Source organism: Anser brachyrhynchus, assembly GCF_964034855.1.
Source record: "Anser brachyrhynchus genome assembly, chromosome: 2".
NCBI lineage: Eukaryota > Metazoa > Chordata > Aves > Anseriformes > Anatidae > Anser > Anser brachyrhynchus.
The window spans coordinates 125865700-125890084 of NC_137695.1; the positions used below are offsets into that span (position 1 = coordinate 125865700).

The 24385-nt window shown below is 35.1% G+C and overlaps 1 protein-coding gene across 8 annotated transcripts in view; it reads left to right on the top strand.

Annotated features, from left to right (window-relative positions):
• Nucleotides 1-24385, top strand: part of LOC308188926 (uncharacterized protein C8orf34 homolog) — a 237369-nt gene that overhangs the window by 48222 nt on the left and 164762 nt on the right. For all 8 annotated transcript variants that reach the window (XR_013945877.1, XM_080578468.1, XM_080578464.1 and 5 more), the window contains 3 exons: nucleotides 11956-11984; nucleotides 18554-18723; nucleotides 22972-23138. Coding sequence is in view for 7 of the 8 variants with exons in the window: in XM_080578468.1 (XP_080434594.1) it covers nucleotides 11956-11984; nucleotides 18554-18723; nucleotides 22972-23138 (366 nt within the window). In the remaining variant the exon portion in view is untranslated. The remainder of the gene's footprint in view (nucleotides 1-11955; nucleotides 11985-18553; nucleotides 18724-22971; nucleotides 23139-24385) is intronic.

Genomic DNA, 24385 nt, shown 5'->3' on the forward strand with positions numbered 1-24385 from the left:
ACAACTCCTGACTGGATCTCTGGTTTGCAGCCCCAGCATTGCCTGACAGTATTACTGTGACATGTGTGAGTCTGTCATTTTCAAGCCTTTCTCCTTGTAACCAGGCTTAACACAGATTCAGAAGCAACTTTTTTTTTCCTTTTTTCTTTTTTTTTTTTCTTTTTTTTTTTTTTCAGTTTCAGAGAGAGTTATTTATCCACTGTCTGGAAATACAAAGCAGTCAGAGGTGAGAGTTCAGTAATAAAGGCCTAAATCCACCCTTCAGTCCTATGTCTTTTCAGTCCTTGTGAATATTGTGTAGGTTCCACTGAGCTCCTACATTCTTATACTTAAAATACAGTTTGCAGCATTCTGTGCCTCTTTTTGCCAAAGGGTTTTCTAATTGGAGTGCAAAACCACTGCAGCTCTTCTGAGTCCTGTGCTTGGACTGAACATGAATATACCTGGTCAATGTAGTTAGAGTCAGGTTTTTGTAGATTTATGTCACAAACGATACATTCTTTGCTATTTCTTGCTAATACTTGATGTTTTCTGGTGATTTGTCAAGATAATACAGAATTTTACTCCTATCCTCCAGAGTCTTTTAATTCACTTGCAACGTGATGTAACGTTCACTTTCATGAATGTGCTTTCTATTTCTTCATCCAGATCATTAATGGAAATATTGTCAGACCTCTTCATGATTCCATTTCAGATCTGACAACCAGCCCTTGAAAGCTACTCAGTAAGTGCATTTTTCCCACCAGATGTTTATCTACCTAGCAGTGATTTCACCTAGAATATATTTCTCTAATTTGGCTATCACCTAGGACAGTAGACAAAGTCTTATAATAGCTTAAGTATTTTACATCTACTTCTTCCTCTTATCCACTAAGCAAGTTTCCAAGTTGAGAAAGCAATTAGACTGATATGATATGATTTGTTCTTGGTAACTTCGTGTCAGCTGGTTCTTATCACCTTTCCTATCCGTTAGATATCTATAAACAATTTATTTAGCAATTTTGTCAAATATTTTTGCTGCTGTCAGATTTAAGCTGGCTGATTAGTAATTCCCCATGTCTTCCCCTTTTCTTTTCTAAAGAAGGATGGGGTATTTGCTCTTTTCTGTCCTCCATTCATGATAGACAGTTGCTAATGTTTCCAAGGTTTCTTCAACTAGTTTGTTAGGTGCTTTAGAGTGAATTTCACAAGATTCTGCCAACTTGAGTGTATCTAAATGATCAGAATATCTTTCAGCTTTCTCTCGTCTGGCTTGTAATTTTCCCATCTTAAAATCACTAGCATTAAGCATCTGGCCACAATTAATCTTTTTTCTTTTTTTCTTTTTTTTTCTTTTCTTTTTTTTTCTTTTTTCTTTTCTCTCTCTTTTTTTTTTTTTTTTTGTAAAGACTGAAGCAGTGAAGCTATTGAACACTGAGATTTCCTTGTATCATCCATTGTTTGTGTCCCTTCTCTATGATGTAGTAGTTCTGTATTTTACTTTATCCTCCTCTCCTAATGTGTTTATAGTATCTTTTCTTGTGACTTTACTTTTGTTCTTTGATAGTTGTTACTCATTTTCACTTTAGCCTTTTTGGTTGTATCATTTAAAGATTTGTGTCAGATTAATTCTAAACTGTATGTCCCTGTTTCCAGTCTTTGTACTCCTTTTCAGATAATTTCAGGAAATAAATCTGTTCTCTGCTGTGGTTCCTTCCATATTAGGATGATATAAAATAAAAATAAAATAAAAATTAAAGCTACAATATATGAAAAGTTTGGAAAAAAGAAGAGGTATAATTTTGAAAATAAAACTAGTCTTATTATTCCAGAGGGAATAGAGTTTGCATATAGCAAATATTGTGGAGGGATTCAACAAAGGGACATGTCCAGGGCTTTGAAAGTCAGACATGAGAAATTCATTCTGTGCTAGATCCAATGATTCCTTATGGTGAATTTTACAAAAACCATGACAAGGTCCCACAGCTATCTTCAAGCCTGTGTTACTGCTTGCTTTTGGCTTATAAGTCATTGCTTTTGATTCCACAGGCATGTCAAGTCTGTAAGTCCAGTGCTACATTTGATATTAATCATGTTTCCAAGCAGTATGTGACAGGCAGTGGGCTCAACAAATGGATCCCAACATACTATCCATTGCTCTTTACAACACATTTCATTTTTCAGTATTTTAACAGGGAAGAATGCCATATAAAGTTGGCCATTTGAAATTAAATGATTTTTCCATTAAGTCCTGGAATTAATTTCCAGTTTTAAAGATAAAGATATGCTTTGGATCTTGTACTGAGTTTCTAGGACTCCACAGACTTCATTGCCTGCTATGCAGATGACACAGCCTTTGTTAATTAAACTCTAGTTTCTATTGCTTCATCTACTGCTAGATCTCAGCTTTGAAAGAAACCCATGCACCTCACACAAAATTAAAACTGTCTGAAAGCTTTGGAGGGTGAGACTCAGACAGTCGGATGTCTCATCTCTCCTATGTTCAGTATGTTTGTATTTGGAATCACACTATGTTTGTATTTGGAATCATCTTCCCAAGTACCATCAAGACAATACGTAAGCAATTCTGTACTCCGGTAGATCCAAGAAAACAACAGAGACTTCACACTCAATGCTAAAGATATCTTGAGTATTGAGAGACCTGAGAAGAATATGGCCATAATAACGGTCTAAGTGTATTGGAGCTTGGTGACTCAAGTATACCATTTTCTAGAGGTCAACCCATGTCAAGAACATGGGTTTCATTTGCTTGTCGAATCACCTATGTGTCATTGAAGTGTATTTTGAACTATCAAGTCAATTATTTTGGAGACACTTTGGTTTATGAAACGACAGGAATATGCTGCATTTTCCTTATGCATGTTTCATTTTCTTTGATTGAGAGGCCACTCTTCTTTATTGCCATACTTCTTCCTTTGCTGATCCTAAATAAGAAGTGTCATGCTGTTTCACATGTATGCTCTTCTATTTCCAACTCTGGCCTGTTTTCTTTTTAAAAAGAGTTAAAATCTCCTGCATAGCTGAGGATCTTTCTCATAAACAGACCCGTCTTAATCCCCAGTCTAAGGTTGGAAAGATGCATAACAAGAGATGGAAAACAGTGAATTATGAATGTTATGAGTGGGGGGAAATAAGGACCAAATTAGCAAGAGTTTCCTTCAAAGTAGGCATGAAGTCTGACTGCTTTATGAGCACCTTTGCATCTTTTATGTGAACAACTAAGGACTTGAGTGCATATTGGATGTTTTCATTTACACATGGTAACAGCATTTCATGACATTTAATGTATTCTACTATGAGATGGGTATGTTTTCATAATTACACATAGACTTTTAACAGAGTTAACCAACGGTTTGTTAGTAATGTTTGGATTCTTGTTGAATCCAGGTGTATACCACAAATTAGGAGGGAAGAAACAAACTTATGCTTTGAATTCAGTGGGTGTTCTAAGGTCAGAAGAAGGGTAGTAAGTTAACATTAACCAAAGCTATTTGGGAATCCATCCAACTCAGTCTGAGGGAACCCCAGAAGTAATGGTATCTAGCTATAGCCAACAGAAAAAAAGTATTCTGTATTTCTTAGTTTGGAAGGGGAGTAATCAACAATGAATCAGTACATTAGAAAGCCCCCAACAATCTAGTAGGAAATACTGTTGCAAGAGGACCATAAAGAATTGTAGAATCACTGAATGGTTGAGGTTGGAAGGGATCTCTGGAGGTCATCTGGTCCAACCCCCTGCTCAAGCAGGCCTGCCTAGAGCTAGTTTACCAGGACCACGTCTAGATGCCTTTTGAATATCTCCAAGAATGAAAGAACTCTGAATCCCTCCAGAGTATCTCAAACTGTTACTTCTTATAATGTTAGAGAATCAGCTGCTGTTTATATATAGCCTAAGAAAGACAAGTGTGATCTTATGGTGAGGAAGATAAGCAACAAGAGTAAAACTCTCATAATAACGGTACAACTAGTTCAAAAAAATGATCAGAATATGTTAACAAGCTACTAAAATATGTTCTGTTTATGGATGAACCTGTGAGTACGTGGGATGTGAGAAGATGGATATACACCATGAACTATTTCAATGTGTTTAGCAGTCTCTGAAACACATTAGGATGGGTTTTCACTAGTAAGATTCTACACTATAGGAAGTTATTAATGATTTACAGACTGCTTATGGAAGATGTACTTTAATGGAATGCCACTAACATTTATCAGAGACCTCTAAAATTTCCCATTGAAACTAGATATTTCTGATGATGATACAACTATGAATGCAGCTTGCATGACATCTTACTAGACTTTTATCACTCACATCTTACAGGTGGCATTGTTTTAAGACTTAATACCTTATTTATTTATTTATTTATTTATTTATTTTTAAGTCACGCATAGCTGTTGGTCTGAAATACACTTTAGTCTATAAAATGACTTACCCAGTCAGTTGAGAATCTAGCCATAAATATGTTCTCTTAATTGAACCACAAAGCTAGTCATCAGTATTCTGTAGAGGCTTTTTTCTTTCTTCTGTTCAGGCTGAACTTTAAAATCATGTTATCCTTGTGTGAGATCAATGTTTGTGATTTATTTTGAGATCGACATTTTTAGATAAGCTCAATCAAACCTTTAAGGAAGATAATTTTATCTCAGTACTGCAGCTGTTATCCAATACTTCTTTTGCTTATAAAATCCGTTTGCTTTTAGTGTGATGTATGAGTAATAATACAAAATAATGATATTTTCTGAGATTGAAACGGGAAGAATGTGAACATAATTATTGCTATTCAATTATGAAGTAGGACTTATATGGCATGGAGATCACCGTGACTTCACTTATAAGTATCTTTTTTCCTACAGATGTTAAATTACCTGTTTTAATTACCTTTGTTGAGGTATTTGCCATTCTGATCCAATGTGCTCTAAGCTTCAGGAATAGAGTCTCTTTCTGAGTTACAGTGCCTTTTCTGAAACAGTATTTGGCTTGGTAAAAAATTCCCTAATGCTATTGTGGAACTGGGACTTGTGTGACTGCCATTGCAGATGCGCTACTTTCTAATCCTTAGATAAAGGTGGTTGGCATTCATGGGGTAGTAGGAAGGTGGGCTATATTCTTTGCTACTGGCTGTTTTGGGCTACTCACATTAACTAACCTACTGCACTATACACCTTTCTCTGATTATTCTCTTCTGATGTGACCTCGGTTTAGAAAAGTTTCTGGGACATAATGTTTGATACTTTATTTGTATTTTTGTTTTTTTTTTCTTTTTGCCTGATTCATTACTCTCTAAACCTAATCCTGAAATTTGTATTCTCCATTGGAGCCATTCAGAAATTTGGATATAACAATGCTGCATGCCTGAAGCACAAATTCTTTTTCTGGGGATTTAATTATTATTATTATTTTTTAAGTTGCCATTGGAAAGAGAGTTTAAATCCATCTTTCCTAGATGATGACTGTACTAATGTATAGTGTGCTGCTTTGCTAGTATTTGGTGCCTTGTAGATGACACTATTTTCCTTTTTTATGTATGGCTAGATGTTGAAAGGCATATTGTCCTAACTCAATATGGATACACCTACAGAAATTTTATGCATAGTTGCTTAACAATATAGTGATATATGGCATCACTGGCAATAAAAAAATCACTGAATTATTACTGGAGGAAATAGGGCTCATTTTGAAAGCTGTAAAAAGACTCAGTGTATGTAAATAATATAAGAATGTCAATTATGTCAGTCAATGGCAAATCTATATCTATTATAATGTTCCTACATAGAAGTGTCTGAGCTGGTTTGGTTCCTGTGTACATTTTCCAAATCAGGGGGAAATGTTTTGTTTGCTGCAACCAGAGCAACCATTTTCTGTCCTTTGTAATCCAAGAATGCTGTGAAATAGGAAATCTAAATTTACCTTGTGTTCACTACTTGATGCAAACAGGCACAGGAGCTAATAATTAGTAATTTGCTATCCTGCCAACAGCAGTATGGCAACTGTCTGGTGCATGAAGTTTTGCTGTGGGAAACAGAAGTATAGCTGAGATGACCTGACCCACCAGCAAGGGAACAAACGCTCCTCCTGATTTGCTGTAAATGGGAGTCAATTGCTGGTCAGTTGATATACAATGATACGTATTCCTGTGTTTATGCTCAAAGCTGCAGTATTAATAATGGTAGAATAATAATGGAGTTTGTTACAGAACCTGTGATGCACTAAGAGTTTGACAGTCCAGCCATCCACAAGTTCCCTGGCCTAGACCAATCGTAAGAATGAGTTTTCTAAAGTTAGTCAGGATTGCCTTAGGAGGTCTTAGTTCCAAACTCTGTATATCAAAACCAGAATGCTTTGTTTGCTATGTAGGAAAACTGGCTGTTGGGAGCTCTGTGGCCATCTTCTGGATGTTTAGGAAAATGCATAAGCTATTTGTAACTCCCATTGGGCAGAATGGTGGTATTCTAACATAAGTTAAAGTAGTAACATTTTATTTTCTTTTGACTAGGAATGCATTGTGCATTTGGAAAATATGCGTCTTTAGAAAAATCTCAGCTTATTTTTGTTGTGTTATTTCTTCCTGTAGTTATTTAAGGAGCACAAATAGAAGTAAAAATGGTAGATGTCTCTGAAGTTTCACAAGCTTTTTTCTCATTGGAATACCTGTTCTATAGTTTCAGGTATGTATAGAATATGAAGATATTGCAAGATTTTGAACTAGTATAAAGCTTCTCAGGAATAATGCAGCAGGCAGGTAATTTAAGACTTGCCATTTCAAAAAGACCTGAACTCATACAGTACCTGCTGTTTTGAAAATGAATTTTATGTTATTGAACTTTGAGCATCAAAGTCTTAAAATCACTTTCCAAAGAGGAATAATACCACAGAGTGGAGAGACATTATGTACTTCATTAGTTTTATTTGTTACAGGGGAGCAGCAGCAAATGAAACTGTTCTGCTAAGAACTGCATATGAAAGAGCTAGGCATTTTTAAGGTTCATAGAATTATTAACAATGTGTTTTATGTTTTCTTTTGTTTTTGAAAGAAAGTTAATTCCTGATGAACTAGAAATTAAGCAGGATGTCTCAGGCAGAAGGTCTTTATTGTGGAAAATACTCTTTATAAACTGAAAAAAAATATATTTTATTTCATTATTACATGGTGCAGATACATTTTGGGAGGTGGCATTTTCATCAAAGAAGGTGCTTTAATGATCACTTTCATTTCTCCATTCTTACTGTTCTGCTGTTTCAAAGTTGCCATAGGGGTGGAAGATTGGGAACAGAAATCTAAGATATTTGTGAAAGAACAAAGAAGAGTTTTGTACATGTATGGTCAATTTAATAAACCATGTTTGTTTTTGTTGCTATTAGTTGTTTTGTTGTTATTAGTTTTTTGTTTGTTTGTTTTTTAAAGGCATGATAATCAACCAGTCTAATATTTTAGGTACAAAAAACAAACAAACAAAAATGTAAGTTGCGAGGTTAATACAATGCGATATGCTTTTGGGGAATCTGCTTAATGCAGGTGTGATAATACTAATTAAAGTATAAGTATAAAGTTGCATTATTATATTACGTTGGCTTGTAGATGTGTTTCCTTTAATCCTATTGTGCCAGAACTTTCTTGCAATCAGAAGGTACCTTGTTCTTCAAATTCTTTTCAAAAACTATGCTATTGACAAGATGAAAGTGTTTTAATTGAGATTGGCTGTGCCAGCATGAACAGCCCCACTCCAGATTTGCTACTGATCGGAGATGGCAGTAGTTGTGGCTGTGGAGCATTTCTGAAGGACTGTGAAAGCATGTTCAGACCAATTACTTTGTTGTTCCAGCACCCTCATAGCACAGAGAGTCATTACATTCAAAAGTAGAAACAAATGCCCTGAATCTGTCTGTGTAATTCACTGGACAGCCAAGTGGGCTATGTCCTTGTGAAGCCTGATCAAAATTCAACACCCTTAATTAATTACCAAAGGGAGGATTTTTACAGACATAAAACTGGCAGACAGATAGCTAACTAATTCCCACTGTAAACCTTGCCTGTGAACCTAAGCTGATGGTGGCAAGCAAAGCTCTCACCCCTTTAATCAGAATACTGCACTTTTTCTTTGCAAAAAGTAAGAATGGTGGGACTATTGTGTAGTTGTCAATCATAGTATGATATAAAACTATAGCAAACGTTGTCTATGAGAAACAGCTGCTCTGAGAGAAAGGGTAAAGTACACTCCTTTATTTCTGAAGGATTTGCCTTTGACATCAGAAGACTTTCCCCAACAAAGGGAGAAGAACTTTTTCAACAGTCCCCTTCTTATCCACTGCTCAGTCAGTGGCTTGAGGCAGAGCAATGATGAAGCAGCCCTAAAACTTCCATTCTCTACATTCAGCATCACGTAGAGTCAGGCTTTAAATGCTTTAAACTGAAGAAAGTCAGAAAAAAATTGTTCCTAATAACTTATATTCTAACAAAGCTGTTGGATTCAAGTTTGAACAAACTGGGTATGCCAGTTTCTCTGGTATTAGAGTTTTTTGTTGATTTGGATTAAGTTGTGATGAGAAGTGGCCCCTTCTCATGGAATACACTGACCCTTTGTCTCTAGCATTCTGTGATATTTACAATAACATTTTCCTATTTAGAATATATAAAAAGCATTTTTCCTCTTTTCTATTGCATGAAAGCCACATAGAAACAATGGAAATAACTGTACAAGGTACAGAGAGCATAACCAATTATTTGTTGTCAGATATACAAAATAAAGTGGAAAGAGTTTTGTTTGAAAAATTCTGATCTCAAAATATTAGTAATTATGGGAATCAGAGAGAACAACCATTGTTACCATTATTTTGTAGGAATTAATGGTTTTTGAAGTTGTCACTGTACTGCTTGAAAATAGTGTAACTGACAATAACCTATATGACTACCAAAAAGTCACGGAGTCGTAGAATCACAGAATCATCTCAAGAGTGTGCTAAGAGTTAAGAGAATAATAGAAATCCTAAATACTCTTCTATGGTAATTATGAATATCAATTTCTCTAGTTGCTTTCTCAAGGATTATGGATTAAACTGTTTCCCTTTTTAATGTTGTGGTAGTATATACAATGAGATTAATTCTGTGTTTCATCCTCAGGTTATATTCTTTTTTTACAGTCATTCCGGGTTTTTACTTGACGAACCACAGTGTGAAAACTGGAGCCTGTATTATTCCACATGCACCCAAAAAATCACCTCACTCTTACGATTTTCTGTCTGCTGCACACAGGAGGAGTGCTTCTGCTCAATTTCAGCAATGACATTTTGTTAGTTTGGCAACAAAAGAAAATTTATAAGAGTGGGCATACACTAATGCAGTAAAATCTTGGGGGAAAAAAAAAGAGCAGCAATTTTAAACCCACCTTTTATGGCTTAATTTGTCTTGTTCTCTGCTAATTGAGTTGCTTTACCAGTAATTAATAGAGTTTTGTTAATATTAATGGGGCTTAAACCATAACATAGAGATCTTTTTGACTGGCAGTATGGTAAGTCCTACCTCCAGAAAAAGCCCCATGCCAAGATTACTGCAACAAGCTCTTTATGAAATTTCTTCCTTAGAATCTCTTTTCTTTTCTCTTGATTCCACATCAAAGAGAGAAAGAAAAAGGGTTTTCAGGTTTGGTTCTGTGATTGCAAAGATAAGTTTTCTAAACTTTTAAAATCTTATTTTTGTAAGATGTCCTTGGATACTGCTTTACATCTACACATTTATCTGAGAAATATATTTAGTTTTGCTATCAAGCTACTGCTTGCAATTTAGAAGAGAGGAAACTTGAGGCATTCTGGTAAGTTGAATTACTGAGCTTACTCTTCTCTAAATTCAGAGTAAATTCCGGGGAAATGGTGGGACTTCTGCAGAAAAGCAGTGTAATAAAAGCACTCCTTCAAACTCTGGATGTTTCCCACTTTATGTGTTTACATGTAGCAGTCAGAGAAGCTAATAGATCTTTTTGGGTGGGGCATATAGTTGTGCATGCAGTTTTTCCAATTTGTCATTCAGTACTTCCAGTATTGATCTTTGATTAGCAAGATAGGCAGTTGAATAGTGAAAGCATTTGTCATTTTTTTTGGAATGGAGTCTTGCAAATGACATGGTTACCTTTTGTAGTTTCCTTTGCCATACATGAAAATAAATATACGTAATCAGTAAATCAACACAGGGAAAAATTGCTCCTGTTTATTCATAGTTTAAATTCTAGCAGCCGTTCTATGTTCCATAATGAACCTGCTTCTTTTGTGGGTTTACTCCCAGGTTTCAAAGACCAATTCACAGAGCATCCTCTGTGAAAGCACATGAAAAGGGGACCAACCTCTAATTTGAGGAAATAAACTCAAATCAAAACAAAATGAACTGTCTTAAAATTATAGGAACTTGCTGAGAAGTTTGTATGTTTGGAGAAAGCATTGTGGTTGTAAAATGAATTGATCATGGTTGGGCAAAATAAGCCAAATGCGATGGAGAGCTTGTTGATGGAAATCAAGTTTTCAGGGCTGTTATTAAGAGAATTTTGAATTACATTTTTTTGCTACCTCCAAGAAAATATTTATCTGCTCTCTAGTAAGTGCCCATACAGCTCTGGGGATTGAAGAAAATAGATTTCATAACACATTAAAGTTCTCTTGAATGATTCAGGTTGGTGCAACCTGCTGATTATACTGTATGGACATAGTGTAGTGTCTGGCCTCAATAAAAAACTTGAGTTCTTAAAACATACAAATAGCTGTGAGGGATGGAATGGTTAGACAAAATGGATCTTGTTCAGTGTAATCTATTTTATCACCGCTGAATGATTGAAAGTATTCTTCCGAACTAAGAATTAGTAACATAGAGTTAATGATGTAATACAGTAAAAAAAAAAAAAAAAATCATATAGTTAAGGTATACCAAATAGTGAGAAATAAAAAATGTTATGGAAATAAGCTTTTACTGTTGCAATCTTTAGTGTGATTTTAGAAAGAATAACTCTGTTCAGCTGAAACCACATATTTTGCAATATCATCAGTTGCATTCCTTAAAAGATGTCTTGATTACTCAATATGAATTAGAAAACTTTTAAGTACATATTCTTTTTATGCATGGGTACTTCCACTCTTTATTTTCACCACCTGGAGATGCTTTTCTTTGGTTTTTGAATGGAAGTTCTATGCTGGTAATCTTTCTTATCAAACCTCATGGGAACCTGGGAAATGCTTTGCTTTCAATAAATCAGAATTTTCAATATGATAGTATTAAATGTGTGATTAGTTGATCTCACCATGTGATATGACTGAGACATGTAGATATGTCATAAATTCTGAGACCAGCTATGCATATCTAATGTGCTACAGGACAGCCATAGTTAAAAGAGTTTTGTGACATGATGAAAGCAAACGCAGGAAAGACTCAGGCAGAAGGGCATGAGTCATGAAGGCAATACATAAGTTGTTGTTTAGAGGATTTAGAAAAACTGTTTTGCATTGGATTGTGAAATTTTATGAGATTTTACTCTCTTTAAGTTCCTTTGGTTTTCATAGAAACACTTTTATGTTGAACCATGGAAAAAGAGAGAAGGGTCATGCCCCTTTGCCCCTGTAATTGTATCATGCTACTATGCATTCTGGTCAGGCTGAGATTTGCATAATGTGTCCATATTTAAATACTAAATTGATGTTTTAATTTTAGAAAGCAGGTAGAAGTATACTTAAGCTTTACTAGCACCTCTACTGTATCCATTTCCATAGTTTTTTGATAATTCATTTTGGTAACATCGCAGCTGAAGAAAGTTAAGAGCGTATTGTTTCTAGGCAATTTCACTAATGCAGCAAAATATGATACATTGTGTGGTAGAGAACAACATGGAAACTTCAGAGTAAACTTCTTTATTTCCTGCAGTGAAATACATTTCTAGAAAGGATGTTTCTAATTTTTTACTTTTTTTAATTATTTTTTTTTTCAGGCATTGCTATTTCTGATGAACTTGATAAGGTAAGATTTACTGTATGCCTGATGAACAGGCAGCTGATTGTGATAATTTTAGGCAATGAGAACTACATATGCCTGTCCTGGTACACACTCTTCAGTTCTTTTGGGTTCAGAGGAAGTTTGGGTATGGAAAGCTATATGGGTAAGTACTGCATATGTTGATGCATTAAGAGCTTGTTCCAGGATGGGCTGTCAGTTATGGGAAGAAAAATCTCACTGAGATTTAAGGGACTCTTAATGAGGCCATGAAAATGCTTTTGATCTTAATGCCATCTTTGCTTAATATCTGTTGTGTTACTTTAATGGTGTTCTTTTGGAAATGTTAAGTTTTGAATATCTTTAATTCACGAAGTCATGTCATTGGGTGGCTTTCTCATTGTCAGATATGATTTGAGAAAATGTTTAGGAATATTTTTTGATCCGATCAGGAATTCACAGGCCATAAAGAGCAGTCTTCAATTTCTTGCTGAATGCTCCATACAATAATCTCTTCTGTTTTGACTATTTTGATATGCTACATAGTGTACCTGAATTTTAATTTTAACTGTAATGAACTCTATGCTGAAAGAGTAATCCAACTAATTTATCAGTGTTCCAAAGGAAACAGAACACATTTTCCTTTCCTATTCTCTCCACTGGACAGCAGTACATGTACAGTGTCGAGAATAATAGGTTGTGTTCTTGGTGTCAGAAACTATTACTGTCAGGGAGATAAGATCAAAAAGCATATAAGGCACAGGAATATTTCCTGATATAAGATACAATTTTGAAAATGTCTTCTCCTTCTCTTGGTAAGATGAGAGTACAATTCTATTTGACACAAATGCATGTGAAATACCTCCACTCGATTTTGCAGGAAGGGCCAGTGAGACAACATTGATCACTGTTACCATGCAATCATGTACATGTGAAGCTGCCATTTCAAAGCCATGGATTTTTATTTTTTTATCATTTTGGCCTTAATCTTACTCTATCTCATTGCTCATATTAAAAATATAAATGGAGTCTAAGTTGTCCTTCCTACCATTACCTAAACTGTGCTCAGAAGTGATGAAAAAACATCTAGCAAAGCCTTTCTGTTACAACCCTTTTATTTAAGAGTACTAACAAAGAAGCCGTCTTAATTTAGCTTTGTTGAAAGAAATATGAAAAGCTGCTTTGAGAGAGTGGGGGATGGGGGAGGACATCTTAGACTAGAGCCTGCTATCACATACTTCTCCACTTATAAAGAGAAATTTCTGTTGGATTTGTTTTTTTCCAAGATGATAGATTATTTCTCAAAAAAGTGTGGAGGTTGAGGTGGGGAACATCATTGGTAAATTTCTTCAGGATGTACTCTGAGTGAAGAGTTAATTTTCCTTTCCTCACCATATAATTTATTGTTTACAATTTAAAATTGGAAATATTTTTTGTATAAAATTTGATATAATGTTAAATGCGGCGAATAGCATACACTACCTGACCTTTACAACAACTTTACAATATTGCATCTGCTTTAACATCTATTTCTGATGAGGACAGGTAATGTGAATGCTCTTGAAATCAAAAATTACTTGGAAAATAAAAAAAATTAAATATAAAACTCTTAACATACTTCCTTTGTACAGCCCTGCTCAACTGGCTTACAGGATAGACTTACTGAAAATACATACTTTCTGTCTCCATGGGCTTAAGTGAACTCTTGTTTTGCCCCTTAAGGATTTTTAATGGACATAAAGGCTACACCTGTATGAAGAAGTTAAGCATGGCAAGGACCATTCTGTGAAAGGAATCAGCCCAGGTTCATGTTGTTAGCCCTCTGTCCTACAACAGGGCAACTACATGCAGCCTGTCCCCTAGAAATGATCCCTTGCACATATTAATTCCCAAAAGTTTCGCGTGACCTGTTTGTAAGAGTGTTATTTGGCTTGGGCCAGAAACAACCAAGGACTGCCTGATAATGGTTTCACAGTATATACAATTTAATTTGATCTCAACTGAGCATGTTCCCATGCAATGATTATATTTTGGGTATAAATGTAGCCAAGTTCATTGTAATTCCCAGAAATACATGCTGATAATACAGCTTCCTTATCTGGGCTGCAGCAGCAAGGAATCATTTTTAAAAGCATATTCATATCTGGATTTTGGATTAATCATATAACCCTTCAGGTGCGTGTGGTAGGTCCCAAACGTGGTATTAGATTCTTTTATACTGTTGGCATTAGTTAGATATCATGAGAGGCATAAAATTAAACATCATAATAAATTATTCTATATGCTTTTCCTTGCTTTATTTTTCTGAGAGTTGAGAGCATCCTTGCCAATTGGGACAGAGCCCATAATCCTGTTCTTTAATCTGTGGTTTAGATTATGAACCAAGAGAAAACAGAGAAAACTAGTGTATATTTATCTTTGTTAACATTTAAGCATATATTTTTTAAAAAAATAATTTCATTCTGGCTGCAGTAACCTTTAGTCACTTTTGTCAGGTGAGTACTTGATCAATATCTCTGGATGATGTAACTCCTCCTCCAAGTAATCCAGTTAATTTGTTTGTTGCTTAGTTACCCAAGCATTTGAATTTGGAAAACTAGTTTGCTCTGAATTGCAATCACTGTTCTGGAAGGGCATTTCATTTAAATAGACTCTCATCAAATACCTGCTATTATTACCTTTGTGCCAGTACTCAGGGATTTAGACCAAGATAAAGGTAGAGAAAACATAGGCAGATTTAGTCAGTCTTTCAGTTGCATCGGAAGCTTTCAGTTTGACAGAATCTAATAAAATTTCAGAATTTTATTGGCATAATTGCACAAAAAATCCCTAAGACTACTGCATTTAAACCAGATTTCTTGTATAGATTTCCTACTTCATTTCATTTATTTCAGATTTGCAGTTTGGTTTCATTTCTCTAGATGATTCAGCCTACTTCTCAATCTAGGCTGGGGAAGCTGTATAAAATCAGCAACTGACACTGCAAGTACAGTGTGTAAGGAATGAAAATGAGAAGGGATGTCTTGTGACTCACAGATTTTAAGGCTGAAGTGCAGAGTTAATATGATACAAATTTCTGAATCAACTCACCTTCTTTACTGCTGAACAGAAACAACGCATGAAAGGGTGCATTTTTTAAAGAACCTCATAAATATCAAGAATTTTCTGTAAACAGATAAAGAATTTGAGCTAGAATTTTACCCTTTCTGTGAAATTCTAATTTGGTTAAAAAATTCTGGAGAAAAGCATTGAGTTCACTGTGAGTTTCAGGGTTTTCCCCAAGTCTGTGAGGACTCTAGAAGACCCTACTTGTTTACTACATCGCATAGTAAATTATAGTATGTGTTGCATTGTAACATGTCTGCATTGTAAGGCACATTGAGGTAAAACATAGCCAGGATGCTACAGTGCATACTTCATGCAGTGTGTTTCAAATTTGTATATTTGTTCACATTTCAGCAATATTTCTGAGACAGACCATGGAAAATTAGGTGCTCACACCCTTTACTTCTTGCCAGTCAGAGACTGACTAAAATAATGACATTATAAAACTATTTAAAAGGGCATAGGGGAAGGTTTATTCATCTTCTGGCTTTTAATTCTCTAAAAGCTTTGCAAATCTTTTCCAAGAGTTATTCATTTTATTTATTTATTTATTTTCTGTGCTGTGTCTAGGGTATGCTTTCTTCTTATGAGTAGTATTACTACAAATAGTACAGCTTATATTTAACAACTACTCTACATCATCATCAAAAAAAAAAAGTCTGCTCACGCCAAAATTTTCCTCACTGTGGAGGTTTTCTCAAAATCCATATTGGCAATTAGGAATACAGAGCTTTTAAAGTTATGCTTAAGCAAATGGGTACACAGATATTGATATGCTCCCTCATAGGGGCTGCATATCGCAACCACGTCTCAAGTCAATGTGAGATGAGACTTAGCTGTCCTCCAGAGTTTCCCTTATCCTCGTTTCCACATAAAGTAAGCCTGTGGCTGTCAAGTTGGTAGCCACTGATAGGGGTGCTAGGTGGATGACACTGGACAGAACCATAAAGCAATGGTGCACACCAAGGTCACTATCGATCTCTTTATTTATGGGGGAATAAAAATTGGATATCAGTTAAGATTCTAAGGTTTATATTAAAAAAAAAAAAAACTAAAAACTTGACTGGGAACAGAATGCTTCATCTAAATTGATTAAAGCTTTTGAAATAAGGTGCCAAACAAATGCCTTATATAGCTCTCAATAGAGCTGTCTCTGATTCCTCATTTTCTGTTTTCACTCTGGTTGCTTATGTAGTTGAAAGGAAGAAAATAAATTAGGTCACTGAAACTGTGGTGCACTAATTAACAAGATTCAAAATTGGAAGCAAGGTAATAAAGTGAGGCAAAGCATGACTATGTAATGTAAATTACATTTCTGTTAAGCAGAGTATGAAAGTACTACTTTAATCCATGAAATGTCTAGAGAAGAAATCAGCATAACAAGGACAGACACTGCATTCACGGTTTACTTATTCACATGCTGGTGGTGGAGTGTACAGTGTCTGCAAAAAGTTGCAGTACTGAAAAAAGGCAAATTTTTAGCTGCTCTTCCTTTTTTGCTTAGGTAACTGACAGCTTTTAACAAGATTGACACTGCCAGTTGTTGCAAAGTTAAACTAGCATAGACCTTTTTTTTTTTTTTTTTTTATTCATTATTAGAAATTATCCAAGGGAGAAAGGGAAGAGAGAAAACGGCTAGGGTAACAGAAAGAAACTTCAGAAGGGGCCAAATACTTCTTACTTACAGAAACTATTGTAGACACCTTGTGTGATGAAGGCATTGTGTGCAGTGAAGTAATTTTTCCTAGCTCATAGGCATATGATGGTAGTCACACCTGTTACAGGTTATATCTGCCAATTGACCCGAGGCCACCATCTACATTACCCAGCTATGACACAGCACCAGACAGATACATAAAATATATATTTATAAGAACATTAAAAAAAAAAAAAAAAAAGACATCAGTGTTTAGATATCTGAAAACCTCTGAAGTCATGGTGTTTTTCTCAGATTTCTGTATTGGCTGTGTTTAACTTTCAGCGGTCATACCTTGCAGAAAATAGGCATAGTGTGAAAAGTAAATTCAATTGATGGAAAACTCTGGACAGATTAGTATAGAGAGTGGAGTGTGCACTCCACACACACAATGCAAATTGCAGAAAACAAAATAACAAGAGTGAGACAAATCCAGGGGCTATTTTGTATTTGGCTCTGTCAGATGGAAGCTCTTGGAATTTGACTGAGCAAAATTACAACATCTAGCCAGAGTGGGATAGGTATATTTGTATGAAAGCAGTTTGCACATTTTTTTGTTTACTTTCTTTAGTGAAGACCTCTACTTCAAACTGGGCTTTTACCATAGCTGTATCAATTAGTAGGAGACTTGTAGGAGACAAAATGGTTTGTTTTCAGGAAGATAGGAAAATATGGTTGCTAAGTTAACTAATCACTGTGCTATCGTTTTTCTAGATGCTTCTTGTTTGGGAAGTGTTGGTTTATGGCAGGAATATTTACTGAGATACTGATCTATGTAACACACCAAAGGATTTGTTTTCCTATTTCCTTTTGTCTTTAGAAGATAGGAATAGATTATATCTCTCCTAATTAGGAACACTGTATTTGAAATCTCTTTGCTATACTAGAAGAGTTTATTAAAGCAAAATTAATATTTCTGCTCCATTGTTTCATTATGTCTGTTTTTTTGTATCTATGCTCTATGCCTTTTTTTTTTGTTTGTTTGATTGCACTGTTGTGCTTGACCCTTTCTCAACAACCTTTCTCATAACACCAAAAAAAGAAATACTCACCCCTTCACAACAGTTTTCACATACAATTTTTAGGGACAATTTTTTTTCCTTATTCTATATTCCTAATATAAATTCAAAGCAAATCACCACTATTGTTTTGAATATTTCAGTTGCATTTTGCTTGCTTCTAGTAATCCTCTTCAGCTATCTTCTTCCAGTAAGTGGTTAAAAATATGAGTACTAGTTTCAGAAATGCGTTTTATTAAAATGTTAATACCATTTTCAGAATTGAAGGATACATTATGTAAATCCCAGCAGGGTTATTTTTAAAATGCCAAATGCAGATATATTTTTCAGTTTTGCATTTATACATTATGCAAATAAGAGAGATGCTATTAATCTACAACAGTCGTTTGGTTGGGATGTTCATTATGCAGTGACCTCATCTGTTGCTTAGCATAACTGACACCATATGGGTTCTAAGAGTTGTGCATTTATTAAAAATATGTAATTTTTCAATATGAATTGATAAATACCGTATTTCTCCAGTTGATATTGAAAAGCAAGGAGAGGTTTGAGGCAACAGGGTGGGCAAATTTTTCTTGGAATTTTTTTAACAGAAATCTTTTCATTAGTCTATGATTCTTTCTGAATGTTACTTTGTCCTCTGAAATTTTAATATATTGCTATATTATTATTATTTTTTTAATGAATAGTATTATTTTCTGTCCTTTTTCTCTTTACATGTCCAGTTGAAAACAAGTAGTACAGTGCTTTTTTATTATTATTTTTTTTCTCTTCAGGACACAACAGGTTTTAATACCCCCCTTCTCAGACCTCGTGTGATTGGAGAATGGATTGGTCGTGAAGAGAATGATGCAGATCCACTAGCTGCTGAGATGCTGCAGCCACCAATACCAAGAAGTAAAAATGAGCAGTGGGACAGCGAGGATAGCAGCAGTCCTGGTGGAAGGTGGGAAATTTGTTATGCCTAGAAATTTTATACTTTTCTCATTTCTGAAGGAGAGCTTTTTTTTTCTTTTTTTTTTTTTTTTATTTGTTTATGAGAGCAGAATGCAGGACTTCTAAAGTTCCATGCTGTAGTGTGGCAGCATGCACAATAAATGGGAGACACTGTTATGTGACTAGTTTCTTCGGTGCTTTTGCATATGATTAATTTTATACGGATTAGCAATCCCATGGTTTTATTCAAAAGCTAAGTGCATGTTGACAAGGTTGGGACCCATTGTGTAATAATGTGATACATAGCCTCATTCAGGTCCTTCAAACCTTTTTGTCTTTCAATGATTGGTAATAGATGTTAGTTAACCTTTGTGGCACTTTAGTGATAAACCTGATTTTCTCTTTTTGAAGGAAAGCTACGCAACGGAAACAATACCTATGTTGTTTCTAACAGGACTTCCAAAATTCATCTTCATTTCTTAAACTTCTTTCTTGAAGAGAAAATTGTATTCTCTGCAGTAAATACCTTCCAACGATTCAGTGTGCTTGACTGAGGTTGGGGGAGTGTGTTTTTTTGTTAATGTGCTTTAGCTACATAGAGGAGTTCATTATTTTTCCATGTTGTCCATTCTACATGATTTAAAGATACCTCTTTCTCACAGAAAGTTAAGTATTTGCAGCCATGCCTCCGTCAATTACCTAAACACCTGCTGTTCCCCCTCAACCCTGTAGCTTCTCTCTTTGGTTATAACTAGTACACTGACTGCAGCAGACACGTTTTTCTTCCTCTTTTAAGGATGCAGAAACTCTCAGATTTCCCTTTGAAAAGGTGTAAAGTATGCCTTCACTATGTCCTCCGTGTGTCCTCTGTGCTGGACTTCTCTTCCCTGTCACATGGAAACTAGTCTGTCATTCGCTGGACTCTTAGAAGCTGTATTTATTAACTTTCCAAGAGTGTTGGGAGTGTTTGTTATCTCAACACATCTTACCTCTTTTAATTAGTGTTTTTTTTTGTTTGTTTATTTTTGGTGGGGGAGAAGCTGCGAATACTACAATTTCAAAGTAGCAGCAGCATGTACTAATGATCCCTTATCCAGACTTTGGACTGGAACCAACAGAACTCAAAGACTGAGTCCTTCCACTGCAGTTCCTGGGAAAGTAATGGAGTCAGCAGCTACCATTGCAGCTTCATCGTGAGGGCCTGGGTTTCTGTTTATCCTTATTCAGCATTCCAGTAAGGACATTGAGTAAAGATTTGTTCCAAGTTGCAGAGGATATTGAGGATATTGTATCCCTTCTCTTAATAGGAAGAAGCAGAAATAGGCTGATCTCTAGATGGGAGCAAAGAGATTTAGTTCTGAGTAACAAAGATCATTCAGTACAGGGTATTTTTCTCTGTAGAAGGTGGTACAAGCTGTGAGAAACATTATAGCTAATGATATAATGAAGAAAAATACTAATGGCTTTGAAAGTAGTATTTGAGAAGTCTTGTTGAGTATCATGAAAAAAATCATATTGCCAGAAGTATGGAATAAGGAGAGTATGGGGTACTTGATGTAAGAAAAGAATCATGGGACACTGATATCTTTTTAGGTGTTTTAGGTGCAAAGAGTGCTGAAGAGCTGTTGAAAAATATGTATCATTAAGTGGGAATACTGGTTTTCAGTGGAATTAATAACTACTAAATTACATGCTGCATATGAATTTAAATTTGGATGACTGATTTTATGTCTGGAATAATTCTTTGCTTCATTAGCATTTCATCAGGTTTTGTAAAGCATTTAAATAAAGCATGTTTGCAGTCTTGCAAACTAATATAAAATTGCAGTACTTCAAGATAGTGATAATAATGAAATTGATGCTACCTATATGCGGAAGTTCAAAAGACCCGTATTGATCAAGGTTAATCTGAATGTTCACTAATAATAGGAAATTTCTTCAAGGTCTGATTCAGTTATTGAGATTTAAAGTACTACTAGCAGACTTTGGAATTGGCTATACACCAATGCATGAGACAATAGGAAATAATAATTTGGTTTTAGGGTAACATTTATCTAGTACATTCAAAAGTAGACGGAATAGCATGTTTTTTGTTAGACTAAATGAAACTCAAAGTTGCTATCGCTTGTTGATATAGGCTAAAATAATTCAGTTACATTTTTATCTGACAACTGAAAGAGGGAGTGATTTACAATTCATATTCAATGTTTACAATTATATTGTGTAAAATCTGATTTATTAACACTTTCAATTAGAAGTGATATTTTGTTCATCAGTAACTATCAGGATTTATGTGATAGACCAGCAAACTCTAAAAATTAATTCTAATCTTGATTTACAGCATAAGAACAAGAACGTAATTGTCCCATTATTTCAAAGTAATGTTTCCTTACACCTATCACTAAACATAATGAAATATTACATAAATAAAATTTAACAATGTCTATATATATAGTCATATACACCCACCCCGTATATATATATATATATATATATATAAAATTATAGTGTATATATATATATTCAGAAGATTAGTCATTTTCATATTCATTTTTAGAGTAATTGCCATCAGTGTCTTATATGACTGCCTCTTTCTCTGTATTGTTTTCACAGAGCTTAGCATGTAAGTTATTTTTCTGTTGGGTGGAAGGGGAAGCCATGGCTCCTTACACATTCATAGCATTCTATAGGAAACTGAATATGCTGCAGAGAATGGCATATTCCTGTTGACCAGTGCTTTTTTGATAACCTGACCATTTTCCATAGCGTTTTCAGCATAAGACAGATCATAGAACATAGCACCTAAAGTTTGGGAATGTATGAACTGTCTGCTTTTTCTATATTTGCAGCCATGATCCTCACTCGTCAGTCCATTCATACTAGAAACCACTAGTTCCTCTGTGAGAATTCCTATGATCATGAGCAACAGAAGTTTCATACAGTTTTTATCTGAAAGCCAGACCTAGTTACTTAAAAAGAAAGGGAATTAATTTGGAGCAACTGAAAGGACAGATTTCACTATTACTTTGACTGGGAAAGGTAGTGTAGCCACACTACCGCAGCTGTTTTGATGATGTCTTGTCAAATTGATAAAGGGTCACCATTTTGCCCTTAATGTTCTGGGTTGCTGCAGAGGAAAGACTGTATGTGTCATTGGTTTTATACAGCTCTCTGTTGCTGCTAAGGGAGTAAGACAAGCTATTAACATTGGATAGGGGACCATATAAAAGCGCTAATAGCAATCCTGCTGCTACTGAGCTCGTCTTTCAGAAATCCAGGAACCATGAAAACAGGATTAAACTCATTTCCATGCCATTGTCACTAGTTTTCTACATGAAAAAATTATTGTGGAAATTCTGAGAAGAAGCATGGTTCTTGGGAAACTTCCTTAAGGGACAGCATATGTACACAGTGTGGAATTTGGGTGGTTGTTCATTTGATGTTCTTGTATCTCAGAGCCTGAAATGAACTGGAGCTCACAGAGGCCCCATTTATAACCACATATCCTAAACCCCAAACCTGTTCTACTCCCCCAAGATCCACTTTATCTTATTAGTGTTTATTTTTGCAGGGGAAATGAGCTATTGATTATACTGAATTTCATAATTTGCAAAATATTTATCTTCCTGCAACAGGCTATAAGACAGCCTGAGGTACTCCTGATACCCTCCTACTTCTTTCTCGTTGTCTTTATTTTGAGATTAGAAGGAATTAGAAATTGTTAACTATAGCAATTCCTGCCTTAGACCCTTCTGCTAACTTCTGTGCAGTTCAGTTGTCTGTTACTTAGGTTAGGGGCATAAGTCAAGAAACTATAATGAAGATTGTTGTTAACTATGTAAACCTTAATCATGTGGGATTGTGATAACATAACTACACAGTGGAGTAGTTTTTTGTTCTCAGCTTTGTTGTTGTGCGATCAGTGCCTTAACAACACTCACCAGTAATTGACATCCTGTTGTGTATGTAACTTATTTAGACTTCATAAATGTCCATAAAGTCAGTGGGAATTTTCCCATCATTTTTTAGTCAAAATTGTAGGTAAGATTTTTTTGTAATAATTGTAATAAGAACTAAAAGCACAGACTGCCTTATAGCATCCAATGATCACGGCATGAGAGGTTACCAGTAGGTTTCTGTGGTCTGATGGAGCTAACCTTCAGATCTGGGTGACATCATGGGCTACAGTGATTTGAAAAATGTGTGACATATTTTATAGAGAACATCAGTAAGAGAAAGTTGTTTTCCTCCCTCGCAGCTTAAAAATGGAGCCAAAGAGCAAAGGACTGAAACAGCAACAACAGCAACATAAGAAACTGCTGGCTGCCATGCTTTCTCAGGACTCGTTTGATTCTGCTCACAGCACAGCTCCATCTGTAACCGAAGAAGATATTGACAATGAAGATGATGCAATGGAACTGCTGGGTAACTGCAAAAAATTATATGTATTTTCTGATACTTGTTTTTTAATTAGAGATTAAGCTTAAAAGTGTAGTATCCAATCACGCATAGATTAGTTTGAATCTGCTTCCTGTTTTTGAAGTATCCAGTAGCTGTGTGATGGTTCTTAGGGTTTAACTTACAGCTTTCAGGAGTGAATGTCATGAAGACCATATATATATATGTGAAGAAACTGCCAGCTGCATCGAAATCCCATGCAAGTATCAAATATTTCAGGTGTTCAAAGAAATTAAGTTGATTTCGTACATAATGCACTTGCAGGTTCTTCTTGGAGAACGTACTTATGTACAAAGAGCAGAAGCAACTTTTACAGGCTTTTATCTGGTTCTTCTTTTACTTAGACATATCACAGTCCTAACTTCATAGAGTTTTATTTGAGACTTACTAACTACACAAAGCTTGCACAATATTAATTAATAACGTCTTCAGAGGATTTGATTGTAATGTTTCCAAAAGATTGTATTTTATATTAAATCACACTCTAGAAACCTCTATGTGCACTGCAACCTTTTTTTCCTGGAATTGCCATTCACGAAAGGAGGGAATTTTTTGTAGAAATTTAATTACTTTCTTTTCTGCCATTTTTAAAAACTTCAGCATAAGATGCTTGAAAAGTACTCCTAGACTTCAATTATTTATTTATTTTTGCCATATAGAACTTTATGAGAATCAAGGCACATGAAATAATAGAGCCTCAGGATAGCTCAACATTCTTATATTTGGGAATTCTATCACAAACTGTTTGTTCCAGATTGGATGCCAATCTAAAAATTAGAAAAATACATGGTGCTTTACTGTGATTCTGTTATTTTTCTGTTGCTATCTTATTGCAGTTTTCATAGAGTCACAGAATAATTGAGGTTGGAAGGGACTGCTGGAGTTATCTAGTCCAACCCATTGCTCAAAACAGTCAACTAGAGCAGATTGTTCTGGACATTGAACTGTTGGGTTTTGAATCTCTTCAAAGATGGAGACTAAAATGTGTCAGGGCAACAAGTTTCAGTGCTTGACTGTGCTGACAAATATATATATATATATGTATATATATAGTTCAAATATTTTTTTTGCTCCAGTAATTTTAAGCTTAATGTATTTGTATTTGAGAGAAAGAAGACATAATAGGCTGGATCTCTTCTGTGCCACAATGGGCCAATCGTTTCCTCTTATAGGAAGTCACACTGTTTGTGACTAAGGGCTTGCTATCTCCATAG